The sequence below is a fragment of the Typopeltis vanoorti genome, chromosome 25 (assembly GCF_054136105.1).
Source record: "Typopeltis vanoorti isolate ZY-2024b chromosome 25, IOZ_Tvanoo_1.0, whole genome shotgun sequence".
NCBI classification, from domain to species: Eukaryota; Metazoa; Arthropoda; class Arachnida; order Uropygi; family Thelyphonidae; genus Typopeltis; species Typopeltis vanoorti.
The window spans coordinates 11,039,592-11,058,588 of NC_143573.1; the positions used below are offsets into that span (position 1 = coordinate 11,039,592).

Below are 18,997 nucleotides of genomic sequence, written 5' to 3' on the forward strand. Positions count from 1 at the left end.
TTTTTTTCTTTTCACTTGCCATTGTTTATTATAAAAAATGAATTGGACTGAGACAGACAAAAACAATGGTAGGGTGTTTGCTCCCTACCATTGTTTTTGTCTGTCTCAGATATGCCCACGTAATGTGCAAGCCATAAACCGGAGTGTTGGGTAACAGAGAATGGGGACTCTGTTTTAATTGCTTTTGAAAGATTATTAGAAAAAAAGGAATGACAGAACTATGGTGGAAAATATTCAGGTACAATGTAGTCAGAAGCACGTATCAATCCTTGGAAGTGGAGAAGGCCACAGAGAGTTTAAAATGCAGAAAGGTACCTGAAGTAGATGATATTCAACAAGTTATGATGGAGGTATAAAAGTTTTGCAGTGGCTGCATTGCACAATTCAGAAGGCCTGGTCAGAAAGTTGAATTTCAGGTAATCAGAATAATGCTCTCTTAGCTTCCATCTATAAAAAGGGAAAAGGAGTTGAAATTGGAAGTGATCATCACTTAGTTATAAGTAGGATAATAATGAATATCATAGTGAAAAATGTAAGAAACTTTAAAAGAATTAAAGTTTAGAAGCTTTTACAGGTGAACTGTAGATTCATCTGTACGAACATAATTCAAGAAAAAATGAAACATTTCAGAAGCAGAAGGTTTGTGGTTTCAGCAGCAAACTGATAAAAACATTGATTCATCTAGGGAGGTATGCAGGAATTTCTTTGCAAGGAAAGAAAAAGAACTCCATGGTCATAAGTTAAAGAAGCCATTATAGAAAATAACTTTTGTTTTTTGTTTGTTTTGGGATTTATGGCCAAAGCGGCTAAGGATATGAAGCTAGTGTGTTATTTCTGTAAATTGTGTGTGTGTCAGTTAAAGGCATCCCACAAAACAGGACAACTTACAATTCTTGTCAGTTGTCCTGTTTTATGGGATGACAAACCTGAGTTTTGATAGGAATCTGAAAAATATGAAAGAATATTTGAAAGTTTTTAGCAAGTGAGTTGGCAGATGCCCTAAGAGAATGCACAGAAAAATATGAGGCCAAGCTGTGTGTAAAAGTAGGTAAACAAAAGTTATGGGAAGATTGATAAGAATATAAAAGAATAAATAACAAGAAGGTGGCAAAATACTCTGGAGCTTATTGAAAAATCTAGAAATTAAGGAAGAATACAATAATAGGATTTAGAGATGAATAAAGTAACAAACTGGAACTAAAGATATTCTGGATATCTTGCTTAATTACTTTTACAGACTGTTAAAATAAAAAAAAGCAGTAGCAGAAAGAATATGCAATAGGAATGCAATCAAGAGTATGTGTCGATACTTGAAGTAGAAAAACTACCCAAAATCTGAAATGTCGAAAGGTAGCTGGAGTAAATGATGGAAGGGAAAAGTTGTTCAGAATATTAAATTAACATTAATTTGCATTAACATTATACAAAGCAATACATACTCTGTATTTAATTTGTAAGTTAAAAATTAAATTGAAGGATGTAGGTTTGTTGCAAAATCAAGGATGAGACAAATGGTGTGCTCTATGTCCACTTTCATTTGTCATCTGTATTGTAACATTGTTTGTGCGGTTAGCCTAGTGGCTTTGCACTTCGCAACCATATGCCTGGGGAAGGAGTGTCCTAGGTTTGATTCCCATCGCCGACGTGAGGAGCTTAAGGATCTTCCTCAGCCATAGCCAAATTGGTCGGTCTTGGACATGGACAGCAGGGTTTTCCCCCAGTTTATCTGGAGTTTTTCATCCTGCAAGCAGGCAAACCAGCCCCATGAACACACGGATCTACAACCATAAATACTTAACCCCCCACGAGGGGGCTCAACTTGCCCCAATAGGGATGGGGGAGGAAAGGGAGGGAACTCCATACGAATAAATAAATAAATAAATTGTAACATTATGAAAGAAAGTGGCAATAAAATTGATGTCAGAATTGGAAATGTCAAATTTAGTTCTTTGCTTCAGACAGATATTCTGCTAAACAAAGCCATTGGCAATCTCCAAGATTCTTGAACTAAACTGAATAACAGCTGTAACAAATTTAGCTTGAAAATTAGCAATAAAGAGACTGAACTATGAAAATAGGCAGGAATATGAGAAACTTCAATTGCATTCTTAATGAGAGCCTGTAGGACAAGTAAAATATTTCAGCAATTTAGGTAGTTTTTAATGAAGATGACACTTCATTAAAATATGGAAATAGACTGTATGTATTGATAAGCAAAGCTGGTGTGATGAGCAATTGAATATATTTATATGGTATGAGAGAAATTTGCCAAAACACTAAACTAGTAGCATACAAGACACTATTCAAAGTAGTTTTAACTCTTATGGATCAGAGTTGTGTTAGTAATCAAACAGTTTAAAGAAGACTGGAGACCACACTGATATGAGAATTCCAGAAAGGTTAGTGAGACATGTTTGATGCCATGATGGCAGGAAAAAGACCAAGAGAAAGATCAAAATGTAGGTGGCTGGATGCAGTCAGAAGTGCCCTCAAAGGTAGAAAATTTAAGATATGACAGTGTTGGAGTGTTAACAAGTGACAGACTAATTTGAAGGAAAATTGTTGATTAATGGAAATTTAATCTTGTAGTACTGTTATGCTTTTAGATGCTTTGTCAGAAATAATAATCCAAAAAGAATTTTCCATTATGTGTAACAAGTTTAAAAGAATGAGAAAGCACCTGAAGAGATACCAGATAATATCCCTTCAGTTGTACTAAAAGCTTGTGTTCCAGAATTAGTACCTCATCCTATCTTGCAAGCTGTTATACTTGTCTAGAATCTTACCAACAGTATAAAATCAATGTTTTATATAGTCTGTTCATAAATTAGGACATAAATCAGCCATCAAACTACTATTCTATTGTTCTCACTTCAGTACTCTTAAAATTAATGGAAAAAATCATTAATGGCCAACACCTTCACTACTTTGAGATTTAGAGACCCACCAATTAATTAGTATTCACCAAAGTGGATTCCCCCCCCCCTACTCTTATTTAACAAATCTCCTAACTAACTTTACCTCGCCATCCAAGCCAGGGAAAAGTTTGGAGAACATATGTAATTGCTTTTAATATATATATAAAATGACTATAAAATGCCATGGAATTCCAAGGCATTTTACTGTTCGACATCATGGCCTTTTTACCATGTTACCATCTTATGTTTTCTCCCTCTTACCCTTTGGCATATATTACCTGTTTCTTCTCTGGTCATTCATTATGATCAGTTTCCTCTCATCATATTTTTCCATCACTGCTGGTGTACCTCAGAGTTCTGTGCTTTTATGTACTTTCCCTCCTACACTGCAAGAATCATTTCTCACTTTCATTGTAATCCTATTTGTAGCTTTGTTGATAACTACAGTACACTGTATTTTGTTTTCTTGGTTCACTCAATCTTGTAGTGCTCAAATAACTTAAGCTTTAAGATCATAATCATTGCTTGAAACACTGATCTTTTTGTTATTCTCAAGTGAGGGAGGGGGATAATCTAGTAAATTTTAATGTTAACCAAAACACAATCCTTTTTTATTTCCCAGAAGAAAGACGGTGTTTCCCCTGACCCTTAATTTTGATAATATTCATCTTGCCAACAGATAGGAGTTTTTCTCTTAACTTTCACATGTTGCCTGTCCTGGGATAGTCACATCACATTCATATCCTCTTCAGCTTCAAAAATCTTTATATTCTTTTTAATTCTGAGCAAAACTTCTGTTATGCTCAGTTTATAAATCTTAGGATATTGTTCCTGCATTTGATGGCAACCAAAAATCTCTCTCAGAATGTCTGATTGTATCCAGAAGCGAGCTTGTTTACTTAATAGATGATCCCCTCTCTTACTGACACCCTCGTCACTTTCCCACAGATACACCTTTTTGCATTTTGTATATTCATTGGTGCAACTCCATTGAACCAAACTCCAGCAACCGTCTATGAACATGGACAGCTGCTGGAGTTTGGAACCAAATCATGTACGGTTCAGTTCCATATTTTGATATTACCAATTTTATAGCTTATCAAACCAAATTCATCTTTTTTCTTCATTCTGTCTTCTTTTTTTTTTTTTTTTTTTTTTGGAACGGCCTCCCTATCCTTTTCCCAATGAATATGATCCTCAGCAGTTCAAGAAATAAATTGACAGATTTCTTTCTTCTCTCTGTCAAATGCCCACATGCAGCAGTGTCATATTATAGGTATGAGACTTGTTACATCTGATCTTCAATGATGGTCTGATGTAACAAGTGCTATTATGAGTTGTTTATATAGTACAGTCATTGCAATAATGTTAAATATAGAGATTTTTTGTTGTGTGAGTGTTAATAGTTGTATGAGTCTTTCAGTATGGAGTAGTTTTTTTGAAAATTGCTGTACAAAGTGTTCATTGAAATTAAAGTTAGTATAAAATAATATACTATATTATGCTGGTCTTGTTGCGTAAGTTACATTATTGGTAATTAGTTTACGGAATTAACAACGCATATAAAGTATATTAATTAAAGGTAACTTTAATGAACAACTTCTATATTTCAGTAACGTCACGTTGCCATCTTCAGGAACATAAAGATATGGTATGTGCACGCAGGCACTAACAAAAGCAAATGAGGAAGAAAGCAAGAAACTAAGATTGTTCCTAAAGTCTTAATGGCCCGTGCCCTCTGGCAGGCTAATATGGTTGGAAGACAACCAAATTAGCCCGCCAGAGGGCACCATTAATATACTTTATATGCGTTGTTAATTCCGTAAACTAATTACCAGTTATGTATGACCAATGTATAAGTCTTGCTACTAGAAAGTTACATTATGTTTATTTTCAACTTTGTTTTACTGTTTTTTACCATGCACTACCAAATTCATATTATTCAGTAGTAATCTCCCAAGTGGATTGATTTTCTAAGCTCTGAAATTCATTGCTTTTAAAACTACTTGTATTGCTTAATATAAATCTCCCAAATATTCAGAAAAATTAAATCACTTCCTGTACAACTTAGAGACAGGTGCATGATATGGAGTAAGTACCATTTGTTACCATTGTTCAGTAAGTAGATGGTGTGTTTTTGTAATTTTTTTAATGATAATCCAACCACGAAACGTTGTAAACCTACAGCACACTAATATTGTAAATGATAGCTCTAATGACCAACTAGCACTTTTTTTTTTCAAGCTACTTTCAATAATCAGAATGGTGGTTCCCCACCTGCAGATAAAAATCATCACCTAAAAATATTTAAAACATTCGTGAACACAGTGGAATTTAACTGTTCAGCTTTTGGATTGGAAATGAGAGATGTTATCTACTCAGTTAATGAGGCTAGCAACTTTGTATGTTTTATGGTTTATTCTTTGTTGATCCATTCACAATATAAATATTTGCTTATTAGCAATGTAGTGATATATTTTGTCATTAAGATAAATATTTCACTATAAATAGTAATATGGAATAAATTATTGAATTTACTCTTCCTGATTCTAGGATAGTTTTTAAATGCTTAATGTGTAATGAATATTTATTATAATATACATTCTGCTGTATCTGTATAAAAAAAAGTTTGAGATAATAAATTTTTTTCTTATAGTATAGTTGATGATTATATATTTCTAATTCTGTACTCATATCTTTGCACTTATAAGATATTATACAGTAACAAATAGAAATTGTTTGAATTAATTGAAATCCTCTAACTTCAGCATTCATCTTTACAATAGAAAATATTTTGCATATTAAGGACTAAACGTAAAGTAGTTGTTTATTGTAAGGTACTAAGAGATGCAAGAGAAAGGGAAAGATTACATCATGAGTTGTCCCTTTTCTCTTCCCATCCTCTATGATTAAAAAAGAAATGTTAGTTAGCATTCTTTTTTTAGATTCCATTATAGTTTCTTATTATTCACCCTTGTGCAAATTCATGTGAACATAATAGCACCTTTTTCATTTAAAAACAGTTATTCTGTGATTAAATTGAAATTTATTTTATTAGCAATCAAAAATTCCAGTGTGTAAGGATTTAAAAAAGACGTGTAAGCCTTTCATAAGTTTTAGGAATATTTTATGATATCATTAATTAGTAACAGTAGTTTGTAGATGAATGGAGGCATGGTTTACATATTTTGAACATATTTGTATATATCTTACATTGAACTGAATTACATGAATTTCTTGTTTCTACATTTATTATCACATGTTTAAAAATTAGAATCTATAAAGCAAGTGACAACTGCTTTTAGTATGTGGTTTAAGTGATAAGTGCCATCGTTCTACCTGTGTAGCTGGGAGTTCAAACTTTGGGTACACGTGAGGGAAGATTTTGTCAGTGTATTAAACAAAAATGGATCTGTATCTTTTTGTAAGATTTCAAATTTCAGAAGCCAAACTGAGAAGTATATTTGTTAGACCTAAAAATTTAGAAAGGAGAATCTCACTAAAACTTGAACCAGAAGCCAGGAAGTAGTTCAGAGATATTGTTGAACGATTTTTGAAAAACAGTAAAAATTGAAAATTTATAAAGGTTCTAAGTTGATTGATTAATTAAAATGCTACAAGATGAGGGACAAAATGTCACTGAAGACTCACTTTCCTTCAATCTCATCTGATCTTTTCTTGAAAATGGCATAGTGAATCATAAGGGTGGTTCCATGAGGATACCATAGTGATGGAGCAATGATACTAAGAAAATGGAATGTTAGTATAATAGACTACTGGATTCTTTAAAAACATTAACATGAAAATGTTTACAATATGAAACAAATGACTTATCACCATATATTTCAATTTTTTATTTTCATTTTATTTTTGTAGTTACAAATATTTGATTCATTATATTCTTCTTCTTCTTCTACAGCTTTTCCCACTTAAGTAGGGTCGCTGTTTGTGGTGAGTCTCCTCCACAACTTCCTGTCTTGGGCTGTAGCCATATCCAAGTTCTTCATCCTCAAGTCCTCTTCCACCATCTCCCTCCATCTCTTCTTTGGCCGTCCGTGCTTCCTTTTCCCCTGCACATCCATTCATTATATTTATAAATGTTCTAAGTTGATTGACTAATTAAAATGTCACTAAAAACTCGCCTTCCTTCATTCTCATCTGATCTTTTCTTGAAAATTTTCAAGAAATTTTTAGCCTAAATTTATGTTTTGATATACTTAAAACAAAACCCTTATGTACTGGATGGGCATTATTTCAGTTTTTAAATTCTGTGCCGTCAAATACAAAGAATTTATCCTCGTTACTGCAACTTAAAGTACTAATAAAAATAAAAAATAAAAAAAAAGAATTAAAGTAAGTCTTTTTTTTTTTTTAATCTGGCTTTTCCACTAGTGTCAACTAACATTAAAAATAATAAATTTAGTTTAATCCTTTATCCAAGTGTGAGCAAACAAAGTTTGCGCCTGAAAGTATCTTCAGGACTGGGTTAAGGTGGTACACACCAGGGCAACTCGTAGCAAAGGTGGAGCAAGCTACCAACATTCCTATCTCAGTATCTCCTATAATGCAAAACACATCTCCTTGCGGATATGTCTAATGTTATGCATTAAGGGAAGGGCCACTACCCAGACTAGTTTCGACCTTTATTGAGGTCTCTTCAGTGGGAGCCAGGCCCAAGTGGAGATATCAGGCAGAAGCATTAGCAGGTCATCTCTACCTATAGGAATTGCCAATTGGTGTGCCACCCTTTTTTTAATAATTTACTCTGGATTTAGAGAAAGAAAAAGTTTGCTACGAGTTGCCCTGGTGTGTACCACCTTAACCCAGTCCTGAAGATACTTTCAGGTGCAAACTTTGTTTGCTCACACTTGGATAAAGGATTAAACTAAATTTATTATACTCTAACCAAGTGAAAAATAAACTTTTAACATTAAAAAGTTTGTCCAATAACATTAAATGATATCATTTTAATGGTTTTTCATGTTAAACAAATTTTTAAAATCAGCATGTTCTAAGCCAGGCATAGCAACCTTTCCTAGTTTGGGGGCCCAAATTATCATTCTGTCTCTGAGTCAAGGGCCGGACCAAATTATTAAATAAAATAAATGAATATTAAATGAATTAAAACAAGTTGCTACTTCATATTTCATTTATTTATAATATAATGCTTTGGTATAAAGCTCTACATAAATTTTATAATATAATGAACGACATAACAATTTAATGTGAAGAAGATTGGCCTTGTACTTCAACTACGAGACTATCAATATTGCCGTTAATATTACTTAAGGATAATCACATAGAATTTTCAAAGTTTTCGTCCGTTATTCTTGTCCGAATTTTTGATTTATTGTATTTCATCCTCAAAAAAAAACTATCGCACATATATGTGCTGCTGAAAAGACAAATGATTTTTCTTGAAAAAGCACGTAAATTTGTATTTTCTTCCACCAAATAAAATTTGTAAAAATCCATCAAAGCAATGTTATTAAATTGTGATTTTAGCACTAAATCCGCCTGAAGCTCAATAAGTTCCATCTGTAAGTTTTCTGGCACATTATTTACATCAGCATCCATCGGACGAGCAAATATAGTGAATGTGGAGTCTTTGTTTTTGAAGTCGGCAAACCTTGTATCACATTGCTCTATTAGTGCCTTCAGTTCATCTCCATAACAATTATAAGGGATATTTTTATGAGTTGCTAGAGTAGGAAAATGATAACAATTTTTAGTTCTTATCTGACTTTCCAACAATCTTAGTTTATTACAAAAAGCTTCGACATGTCCATGCAGTTCATGAACCAATTGTCCTTGTTTTTGCAATTTAAGATTTAGTTCGTTTAGATATCCGGTGACATCTACAAGGAATGCTAAATCACACATCCACTCATCATCTTTTACTTGGTTAATTGTGTTTCCTTTTATGTCGATAAAATCTGCAATGCCTTGTCTCAGATCATAAAATCGTTTTAACATTTTACCTTTACTCAACCACCTCACTTCACAATAATAAGACACATCTTCATAATCCAAAAAAAGGTCTGCCAAATACTCCTTAAATTGGCGTTGATTAAGTGCACGTGACTTAATAAAGTTAATACTGGCTACTACAACTTCCATAACATTTGTGAATTTAATCGATTTTGCCCACAGATTTTGTTGGTGGATAATGCAGTGAAAATTTGTTAAAAATTTCCGGATGGATCTGTAGTTCTATTGCTCTTTCATGAACTATTCCAATAAATCCCTTCTGTGCACCAACCATTGCAGGGGGTCCATCAGTGCATATGCCAGATAGTGAACTCCATTTAAGCCCAAGACTGTGTTGACTGTTTTAAATATATCTTCACCGGTAGTTGTTCCTTTTAACGGCCAAAGCGCTAATAATTCTTCTGTGATGTTGAAATCCACATCAACTCCTGGAATAAATATTGCTAGTTGTGCTGTATCGGAGGCATCGGTGCTGTCATCCAAAGCAATTGAAAATGCTTCCAATCTAGCAGTCTTCTCTTTTAAACTTTTTTTGTTTATTATTATTAAAACAGTTAAGGAATTGAACAACGTAGTTAAGGATATAAATTAAATTAAACTAAACTTTAATAAATATTTTCCCATATTTTGGCAACGTCACGTTGCCATCTTCTAAAGGAACTTACAAAAAAAGTTACGTGCATGTAGGCACTACAACACAGAAACTGGGAATGAAGAGATGAAGCTATTGTTCTAACAGTCCTGATGGTGCCCTCTAGCGGGCTAAGTAGGTGTTCTTGGCCGTTGGGCTGAAGGTCTGCTGATGTAGGCCTCCCAAATTTGGGGCAGTCGCATACAACCAAATTTGTTGAGGTTTGGAGAATTTCTTAGGGCTGAGGCTGATTCCATAAAGAGTCTTTCAAATTTGTATTTGCTACGGTGTATCATTGTAGCTTTCTTCCACCGTATTCTGTGGTGTGTATCCAGAGCATGGTCCGCAAGCCCAGAATGACTGTATTTGTGAAAACGGATGTAGTCCTTGTGTTCAGAAATTCTGATATTCGCTGTCCTGCCTGTTTGGCCAAAGTAAGACAGTTTACAACTGCAAGGGACCTGGTACACACCAGGTAGGTCTAGGGGAAGTGGTTGGTCTTTAGTGGATATCAAATGATATCCACTGATGATATCAAACTTTTTTTGATATTTAACCACAAAGCTGGTTTTGACAATGCTGTGGTGCTGCGTTCTTTGCTTGTTGAACATTTGCTGCTGGGTATCCAAGTTCTTCAACTTCTGTATTTCATCTTTTCGTAGTTGTCCATCAATTTTTGGGTGATCCGCATGCCTCGAAGTAAAGTGTCTCTTCAAGTTGTATTCTTGGTTGACAGATATGGATTCGTTGCTCAGCAAGCATACAGGCAAACCTTTATTCAGAATAAAATAATAATCCTCCGTCCAGTTGTCTTGAAATTGACGATTCTCTGCATCTACTTTTCTTTTTTTTGCAATAACCCCTGACATTGTCCCAAATTTATAAGCGATATTCAGAACTGTCAAACAAAACTGTCTTCTACACCGCAGGCACTGAACAGAACACAACATCAACGCAGGCACCGAACATAACATTAATGCAGGCACTGAACAAAACACAACACCAATGCAAGTACTGACACATTGTAACACGTTCACACACGCTGCTCAAAGTGAGAAAGAGACCTTGGTTGTTGAAAACATGGTGTATTTTGCACAAGTCATATGACGTCAGCTTAATGTGAGTTAGTAGAACACACCATGTTTTCTCCCACCATGAATCAGACAAACTTTGCTGAAATAGATTAGGGCCAGATTCGGCCCGCATGCCGGGGGTTGCCCATGTGTTCTAAGCCTCCAATGTACAACCATTCACTTATATAAAATGGCTAATGAAGTTAAGTGTATAATTGTGTATGTGTATAACAGCTGAGCATTTGAAGATCACCTTTTGAATTTTCAAGCAGTACAAAATCTGTAATAATTTAGTAGTAAAGAGGAATACATGCATGTTTATCAATTCAAAGTGTTATTTAATGTTTTAGAATGTTATGATTATATTATTAATATACTAACCATTCCTTTAGCTACTTTTGGTGGCTTTTAATCATCCAGCAAAAGCCAAAATTTACTTTGCCTAGCCACAGGCTATAATTTACACTTGTAAATTACATTAAGACTTAAATCCCTCCACCCAGGTTACTGAAGGCCTGAACTGGTGAATGCCTTGTTTTGTCTCCAGAACAGGGTGTTCCAGTTTCTGTCCCCCACTCTCTTCTTCATGTAGTGCAAGTGATAGTAATACCCTTCAAGGACATTCATCATTTAATCATTCTGACTAGACCTTCTACTTGACAGAAACCCAAAAATGCAGCTACAATCAGCTGTTGTCCACCTTCAATATTCTAATTACATATTTCATAACTCCTTTCTCCACTAGGGTGGTACCTCTATTTTTGTGAGATATATTACTGCTTGCCAGAGAATGGCTAATTTAGATTCCTCTGCTTTTGATCTCCTCTAACTCAAGATTTTGTTATCCCATTAAGAATATTTATCAGCTGTATTTACTGGTCTACACACTACAAAAACACACTGACTTTTCATCTTCCACTCTGTGATGCTTGACTGTCTGTAACCCACTTATCCAAATGGTGAGATCATTATCCTAGGTCAGTGTTTCTCAAATTTTTCTGGCCATGGCCCAGACTAATGGCTTTGAGAGTATATGGGGTGAGATAGTTGTTTATAAGATACGTTTTTAGTGGGATGTTACTATAGATCAGGGAATATAGATGGTGATGAGCAATAAATGTTTAGACAAATTAGCTTGGCAAGTGCAAAACAAATGATCATTATGGAGTAATTCAACTATAGTGATATAAACTGGGCAGAGGAGACAGTGTGCAGTAATAAGGAAACTGAATTTTTGAATTTCTTATGGAATTATAAGGCAGACAACTATCATAGACTTAGAAACCATCTTGCAGCAGTAAAGTGGATAAAAGAATTTGAACAAAGAGAGGTCAGTAATATATGGGAGATAATTAAGAAAAAATTGTTGACAGTATAGGTAGATTGTATACCTCAATGCATACAGCTTATTGACCCACTATCCCCCATACACCATACCCTTTACCGATAGATTTTTTTTAACCACCTGTGATTAAAAAAAATTCCAATTACATATTTTTTGCTCAAAGTGAGAGCAAAAAATTGTAGAGTAGTTGGCATAACATATATAAACTTTTTTTTTTTGTTGGAAAATTATGATTTCTTGGTGCATTTCTCAGTACCATGGTGATACTTTGGCTAATTTTATATACTACTATACACTTGCATGATGAGATACACAGCATGTGCCAAAATATTATGCATATTATTATATTGAAATTTAATGAATTGTGTACTTTCTGCCTACTCATCATGTGCCGTGTGCACATGATATGATTGTGGCAACTTTCTTTTAATCCTGTGCTCTTGGCCTTGGATTACACTACAATTATCATTAAAAATTGTGAGTTATTCATCTAAGCTTTGTCTATCTAATTCCTAGGAATGGCATACTGCTTTAATCATACATTAACCTTTTCCCTAGAATTTCACTGCCAGTATTTAACTAGCTTAAGTAATCTTTCTACATAATGGAATAACACTCTTTTCTTATGCATTTTCACAATTATTATCTTCTTGTTTAATATATCCTAATTTTGTTCACATATATGTAATTTACACTCTTAGATGCCAGCAAATTTTCTATTATAGGGTCTTTGGTTGTTAAATTATGAAAGAATAAATTCTATTAGGAATTTTATCAATCACAATTTAACAAAGGTTCTCTCCCCCCTTTAAAATTTTTCCAGAAAAATTTATTTTTCTTTGTGTGTCCCCTTCGCTCCTGGGGGGGGGTGAGGTCCTTGTCAAGGATTTCCTGCTCCTTATCCATTCCTCATACTGTAGATTTCTTTTATTGTAGAAGCACCGTGTGCCTCTGTGGTTGTTTGCATCTTCACTTAGTTTATCAATAGTATAATCTGCCCCCTTGGATTCCCTCCTTTCCTAATTCTAATGTAATTTACTTCTGAGACATCAGGTTGAATCTCATCTACGTCTAAGCTCCCATTGCCAACAGAATTTCCCTGTGATGTTCCTACTATGATGGACACACAGTTTACATGAGGGCTTGTCTCTCCTGACAAAGTGTGCTCCTTCATGCTCAAGTTATCACCTGCTAGCTTACCTATGGAATCATTAATTTGGTTTTCAGGGTTCCCTTTATGAGATCTAATTCTGGATGAGTTTCTGCCCTTCTCGTGCAATTTTGGTTCAAACCTCTCTTAATGTTTTGCCTTCTTCCTAGGAGATATACTTCTTTCCTCACATAATCATCACACTTAAAGATGTAGCTTATCAAAAAATCATTACCCAGAATCAGTTTTATGTGTGGGAGAGAAGATCCTGTCAAGAGCAGACCAGATAATAGGAAGATTACAAATGGTGTTCTATAGGGTTCAGTACTGGGGCCATTACTGTTCAATGTTTGTTAACAATATTATCACAGGACTACTGGGAGATGTTGTTTGCAGATGATATGAGGCTCGGGAGGGTTATTAGTAATCGTCGTGATGTTTTGCTCTTCAGGAGGATTTCAATAAGCTGGAACGGTGGGTTAATGAATGGATAGATGGGATGTTACTTTAATGCAACTAAATGTAAGGTTTTAAAATTTGGGATCCACAGATGGGATCCTTTATATTCATTTGATGGAGTTATACTGGAAGAAGTGGAGGAAACAAGGAATCTTAAGGTGATTGTAAATAAATTTGAACTTCAGAGGACATATTGCAAAAGTTTTGAAGACATCTCAGAGAATTGCTGCAATATTGAGGACATTTGACTATGAGAGATGAAAGGACTGTGGTTCCATTGTATAAAGCTTTGATCAGACCACATCTGAATTTCTGTGCATCAGGATTCGAAGGGGTGAAGTAACCTTGGAAAAGAGATGGATAACAAAAATTATATCACGACTGTACAATGTTGATTATGAGGATAGACTGAGGGCATGCGGACTGCAGACTTTAGTGGATAGATAAGGAGGGAGATATAATTGAAACATTTAAGCTGTTGAAGGGTTATTATCGTATTAACACTAAGATTTTTCATTTGGTAAAACAAGGGGAAGAAAACGAAGACAAGGATCCATCCCTAAAAATTACAAAAGGAAGTAGTGAATAAAAGGGTAAGTTTTTTACATGGAGAATGGTAGAAGCTTAGAATGCATTGTTTGAGAGGGTGGTGAGAATGCAAACTGTGAATGAGTTTGAGTGGTATGATACTTTGTATTGACTTGTACTGACCTCCCACAATGAGCTTTGTGTCTCTATGGAGGTCAAGAAGATAATAACTAGAGAACTTTCACCTGGAGATGCTGTGTTGATTATTGTATGGTATTTAATGTTATTTCCTTAGAATTAATTTAACTTGAAGAGTCAGAGAGAGTGAGCTCATATAGAGTAATTTTAGAATGGCCATTTAGTTATCCTGTATTTAGTAAGAATTTGAAGGTTAGATAGAGAATAGTAGAAACTGTTTACTAACTGTAATTCTACAGAGAATGATTTCCTTAAAGAGATAGTGAAATACTTAATACACAGAGTTTGTATCTGTTATATATATTTATATATTTGCAGTGAATATTCGTTTTCACTTTTATAATAGAACTTCATTTGATATATATATCAAATGAAGCTTTGTGTCTCTATGGAGGTCAAGAAGATAATAACTAGAGAACTTTCACCTGGAGATGCTGTGTTGATTATTGTATGGTATTTAATGTTATTTCCTTAGAATTAATTTAACTTGAAGAGTCAGAGAGAGTGAGCTCACATAGAGTAATTTTAGAATGGCCATTTAGTTATCCTGTATTTAGTAAGAATTTGAAGGTTAGATAGAGAATAGTAGAAACTGTTTACTAACTGTAATTCTACTGAGAATGATTTCCTTAAAAGAGATAGTGAAATACTTAATATACAGAGTTTGTATCTGTTATACATATTTATATATTTGCATATATAAATATTCGTTCACTTTTATAATAGAACTTCATTTGATATATATATGTTGATCTTTAAATGTTGATCATTTCAACATCATGAATATTAATCTGAAACATTTTAACCAATTAAAACAAAATTATATAAATCACATTTTTATCTTACTCCATGACTGACTATAACTAAAAAAAAAAAAAGTTGGATATATAAACAAGGTGGGAAATAGCCTACCTGATACAGTCGAATGACACTAGAACAAACCAGCACATAAAAGTTTCATATATAACAAATTCAATTCATAGATGATCCCTCCCTCACAGATGAAGTCTATCAGCTTTCTCTTGCAAAATGTTCTGCATGTACTTCCATGGTTTCTGTTCCATTGAACCAATAACCATCATTCCTCCACTTCCTGTTGGACTTCTTAAACAAGAGCAGTAACTAACCAGCATCCCTTTTTCATTGCAGCTGCAAACACAATGAACCTGCTTCTCTTCCTCTTTTATTCCCTTTACCCCTTTCCTTTCGAATGCCTTTCTCATGAAGTATTCCCAAACTATAGTACTGCAACTTTTCAAGAAAAATGTCAGTATGCCCCTTTCTCACTACTCCCAAGATCTCAGGTATAGATTCATCTGCCTCTATGGGATAAATATAAAAATTATATTTAATGAATAAAGACCTAAGCAGCTCCTGGTAATTACTATTTATTTGTGTGCCATTTGTTATAAAGACGTATATTAAATTTTTTTGAGTTCATCTTGGAACTGATTTCAGTCTTGCTTTTAGATGGCCACTGTCTGATTTAGCTTTGTGTTGTACTTCATCCAATATCCAGTATTAGATACATAAACTTGTGTGTGTGTGTGTGGGGGGGGGTAATTGGTTCTTCATTGTTGCTTTGCACGATTGCATCCTTCACTTAAAGGAAAATAGTTAAATGATCTGAAATAAGTTTAAAATCTGTGAATACAGTTATAAAGTTGAAAAATTATTTTTTTTTGCTCTGAAGGATAATGTGAATTCAAAAGGGTAACAACTGCAAAGGTAAAAACATAGTTTTTCTTGATCCCTAGATATTGGAAGTTTAGTTGTAAAGAACATGACTACAGTTCACTGCAACCTCTTAGTTATTTATGAATAAAGCTTAATGTGACTGTAATTGCAACAACTCATTATAGCAGCAGTCTGAGAAAAATTGTCTTTAGTTTGTATGTATGGGGGGGGGGGGTTCGACTAAGAGAAGAAGAGGATTCTGCTTTTTTAATAAGAATAATTTTTCATAAACTGAATGAGAGTAATGAAGCATGTGAGGTGACTGCGTGAAGAGAAAATGTTAACCAAAATACCTTTGTCAGAACTACTAAATAGTTTGGGTATGTATCTCATACAAAGCCATTAAATTGCTAGTTCCAATAGATGACATGATAAACACTAACAATTATATCTTAGTTTTAAAAGCAGAATGTTGCCCCATTTGTAAGTGTAATCTACAGCAAAAACTTTCTTTCCAGCGTGATTTATGTTACTGGTTTTAGTGCAGGTGAGAAACATGGCATTGACTTCTTAATATTGTTTTTTTAAGAATGCAATACAAAATCTTCTTCTGTTGCATCAAAAAAGTAACATATGTTACTACAATAAAGTCGCTAATGTTACAAAAAAAAAAAAATTCATCTACAAACAAAAAGGCTTAAAGAAAAGCATAAGTATGGAAATCAACCAATTTGTCTTTAAAATATGTTCCATTAATTTGTAAAGGGTGTATGTACAGTGTGGTTCAAAAAAAAACAAAAAAAACTAGTACTGAATGGCATATTTCATAGCACATGTACTAAAGGGTGTGTCAAAGCTAATACTGTTTTTTATTTTATTTTATTTTATATATTTTTTTTTCACTATATCATATAACCTGTATGAAAATTTAATATTCTATAACATTTTAAATAGTATAATCTGAAGTGCATGTACATAGTCAGTTCACTGCAGTTAGTATGTAGTGATCTTTAAATTTTACTTATAATGAATTTCCCATTTACAGCAGGCTGTTTAATTTCCAGTTTAATAGCAATGCAGAATTAATAAATTTTTTTTTTCAGTGCTGGAACATTTTTATTCAGATGTATTAATTTTCTTATTTTTCTCTTCTTATCTGAGGTCAGAAGTATAGCAAACCCTAAGTTCAAAGTGACTAATGTGGAAGGTGTGGAACAGTGTAAGTAAACAAAACCCACCAGCAGCATAACATTATTATCATATGAATAACATCAGTAGCCAGAAATTTCTTATTGCTTCCTGTAACTTTAATTTGTTTTACAAATGTGTAAAGCATTATTTCATATAAAAATTTTGGTGTATCAAATATAGCTATTTCTTCAACTGTAAACCAAGTTTTTCCTAAAAGCAACATAAACACAGAATGTAATTTTTCTCAGCTACTGATGTTTTTCAGTTTGTTTTTTGTCACAGGTGAAGATTCTGAAGTTTTGTCATCACACCAGAAAAATCCATGTACTAAAAATAAGCACAGGTACTGAGTAGATTTTCAGATTGACCAGCTGTTCTCTCTTCTGTTAACCTGAGTGCAAAGGAAACAGATGCTTTCTTGCACACAAAAAAAATAATATATTTTAAAAAAATAATTGGCTTTTCAGGTTGGCAGCAGAATTAATATACTTTTGTATACTTGATGCATCAAAATTTTTTTAACTTTTTTTTTAGAAAAAAAAAATTAGCCCTGGCATAACACACCAGAGCATCAAGGACGTGGCATCTGGATCAACTTGCCTGGATACTTTCATATATTTTTTTCTGTTAAATCTGGTGTGAAGAAAGTATGTCTGTCTGTTTGTTATGTGCATATGTATAGATTGAGTTTTTCTGTATACATAGCTAAATCTTAACACTGGTAACATGTCTTTCTTTACTAAATGCAGGGTTACAAATGCTTCACTGTCTAAAAGCAAATGATCCAAAAGAAAGTGGAGAAGACTATGGAGGTAAATCATTTTTTGTAGATGGCTTTTATATAGCCAGATGGCTCCAAGAAAATCAACCTGCTGCATTCCATATTTTGTCTTCTACTCCGGTTACATTTTCTATTAAGAGTCACTCAGTAAGTATGTGTTTTAATTATTTAATGTTCAAATAATTTGAACATCTTCGGTGACTGTTGAGCATTCTGTCATTTATACCCTTTTTTTTTTTCACAAAACATCTTAATTTTTTTAATATTATCTGAATGAAAATTCATTTTCTCCATCTTCAAATTGTTGATGCTAAATGAATTATCAGTTTGCTTCATTAGCACAATTGGATAATGTAAAGGGACCTCTTAGATGGGTAGGGAAGAATTGATATATTAGTTTTCATGTTTATCTACTGTTCTTGTTGTGAGGCTTATACCTTGGTTGTTTGTAACACTTATTTAAGGATTAACATAAAGTCAAATTGGCATTACCAGTGAACCAACTGCAATGTGCATCAAGCACTGCATTGAATAAGTAAGACCAAAGCAGAGCAGCAAAGGTGAGCCTGAAATCCTGATAGTATTCCTTAATAGGCTAGAATGAGTGTTTGTTCTCAGCTGTTGGGTTAAAGTTCTAAGGATAGTGCTTCCCGATTTGAGGCAGTTTCATGATGCAACTAAATTTATTAAGGTTAAGGTATTTTCTTCTTAAGGCTGAGGCAGATTCCAGGAAAACTACGTGTGGGGTGTAGTTATTAAGCCCTGAGTAGCAGTAGGTGGAACCAGACATAGTTCTTGTTCAGCAATCCTGGTGTTAGCTGTCCTGCCTGTTTGGCTGTAGTACGAGATAGCTTACAACTGCACAGTACCTGGTAGACACCTGGCATGTCTAGGAACTATAGCTGGTCTTTGGGCAAGTTAATAAGAGTTGCCAATTTTTATGTGGTGTGTAAGCAACTACAAAGATGTATTTTTTAGGATTTTTGTTAGTTTTTCAGATGTGCTTTGGATATATTGGGATGGTGATAGATTCGGTGTAGTTTCTGTTCTAGAGA

At 33.9% G+C, this 18,997-nt stretch overlaps 1 protein-coding gene across 6 annotated transcripts in view; it reads left to right on the forward strand.

The window, feature by feature from the left end:
- The window catches only part of LOC150092536 (uncharacterized), a 159,153-nt gene that overhangs the window by 89,635 nt on the left and 50,521 nt on the right, over positions 1-18,997 (forward strand). For all 6 annotated transcript variants that reach the window (XM_090414684.1, XM_090414686.1, XM_090414689.1 and 3 more), the window contains one exon: positions 17,911-18,089. In XM_090414684.1, the coding sequence (XP_090270810.1) occupies positions 17,911-18,089 (179 nt within the window). The remainder of the gene's footprint in view (positions 1-17,910; positions 18,090-18,997) is intronic.